General features: G+C 50.4%; 1 protein-coding gene across 1 annotated transcript in view; it reads right to left on the reverse strand.

Moving 5' to 3' along the window:
- LOC108573951 (homeobox protein homothorax) overlaps window positions 1-929 on the reverse strand; it is a 506,295-nt gene that overhangs the window by 494,123 nt on the left and 11,243 nt on the right. The window contains exon 2 of the mRNA XM_017936443.1: window positions 7-126. Within this exon, the coding sequence (XP_017791932.1) occupies window positions 7-126 (120 nt within the window). The remainder of the gene's footprint in view (window positions 1-6; window positions 127-929) is intronic.

A 929-nucleotide genomic window follows, 5' to 3' on the forward strand; every position in this document is an offset into this window, starting at 1 on the left:
CCCGAGGTGTGGACTGTGATGGAGGCCCGGTACACCCCGGGCGCTCCCGTGCGGATCGTACAGCCCTGCGCCACCACCGCCACCTCCGCCCTCGAGGTAACTCCCGTGCAGCCCGCCATCGTCATACTGAAACCACCGGAAAAAGGAGAAAAAAATTAGTATGAATTATCGATCTCAACACTGTACACACATTCTCTCTCTCTCTCGCTCGTTCCTCTCCTCCTTGTCTCAGTCATTCCTCTTCTCTCACCACTAGCTTATTTTTCACTCACGCTCTCTCTCCGCGCACACGTTACACGGTGATTGTAATTAACGCGCTCCTCGACCCGGCAGATGTTCGACTCATCCCAGAAAACTCCATGAACGAAACGGTATCGACCTACGGGAAATTTACGATCGCCTACCACCACCTACGTACGATATTTCACTCCGACACGGAGAGATCCTCTCTACACACGTAATTCTTACATTCCCCCGCATCGTTCGCATACGTACACACCTACGGTTTCGTTCGAGCATTTCGTCGAAACCAGAAGAAAAAAAGAAAGGAGGAAAGATTGTTAATCGAGCGTAATTACACACAGACTCGTATACACTAGCGATACCTCGACGTTTCACCAGGAATATCGTTCCGCGGAAGCGGCTACTCCGCATTATCAGCGATCATTATTATCCCGCTTTAGCAGCTCGCGATAATCGCGATAACTCCGTTGCGTCGTCGATTAAGATACCAATACCCAGCCTACGGGACCAAGAGTAGTAGCTTTTGTCTTCTCGCGATTTGCAAGAACGAACCAAGGGGAGGAAAAGGTACGACAAGTCAGAATCCATCGATTTTCTCGCCTTATGTCGAAGTACGTATTAAAAATAGAAGGCAACGCGGTTCGTCCTTGTCCCGAGCGTGTGTGTGCACGAGAGAGCCATAGGCA

Source organism: Habropoda laboriosa, unplaced genomic scaffold (assembly GCF_001263275.1).
Source record: "Habropoda laboriosa isolate 0110345459 unplaced genomic scaffold, ASM126327v1 scaffold156, whole genome shotgun sequence".
Lineage (NCBI taxonomy): Eukaryota > Metazoa > Arthropoda > Insecta > Hymenoptera > Apidae > Habropoda > Habropoda laboriosa.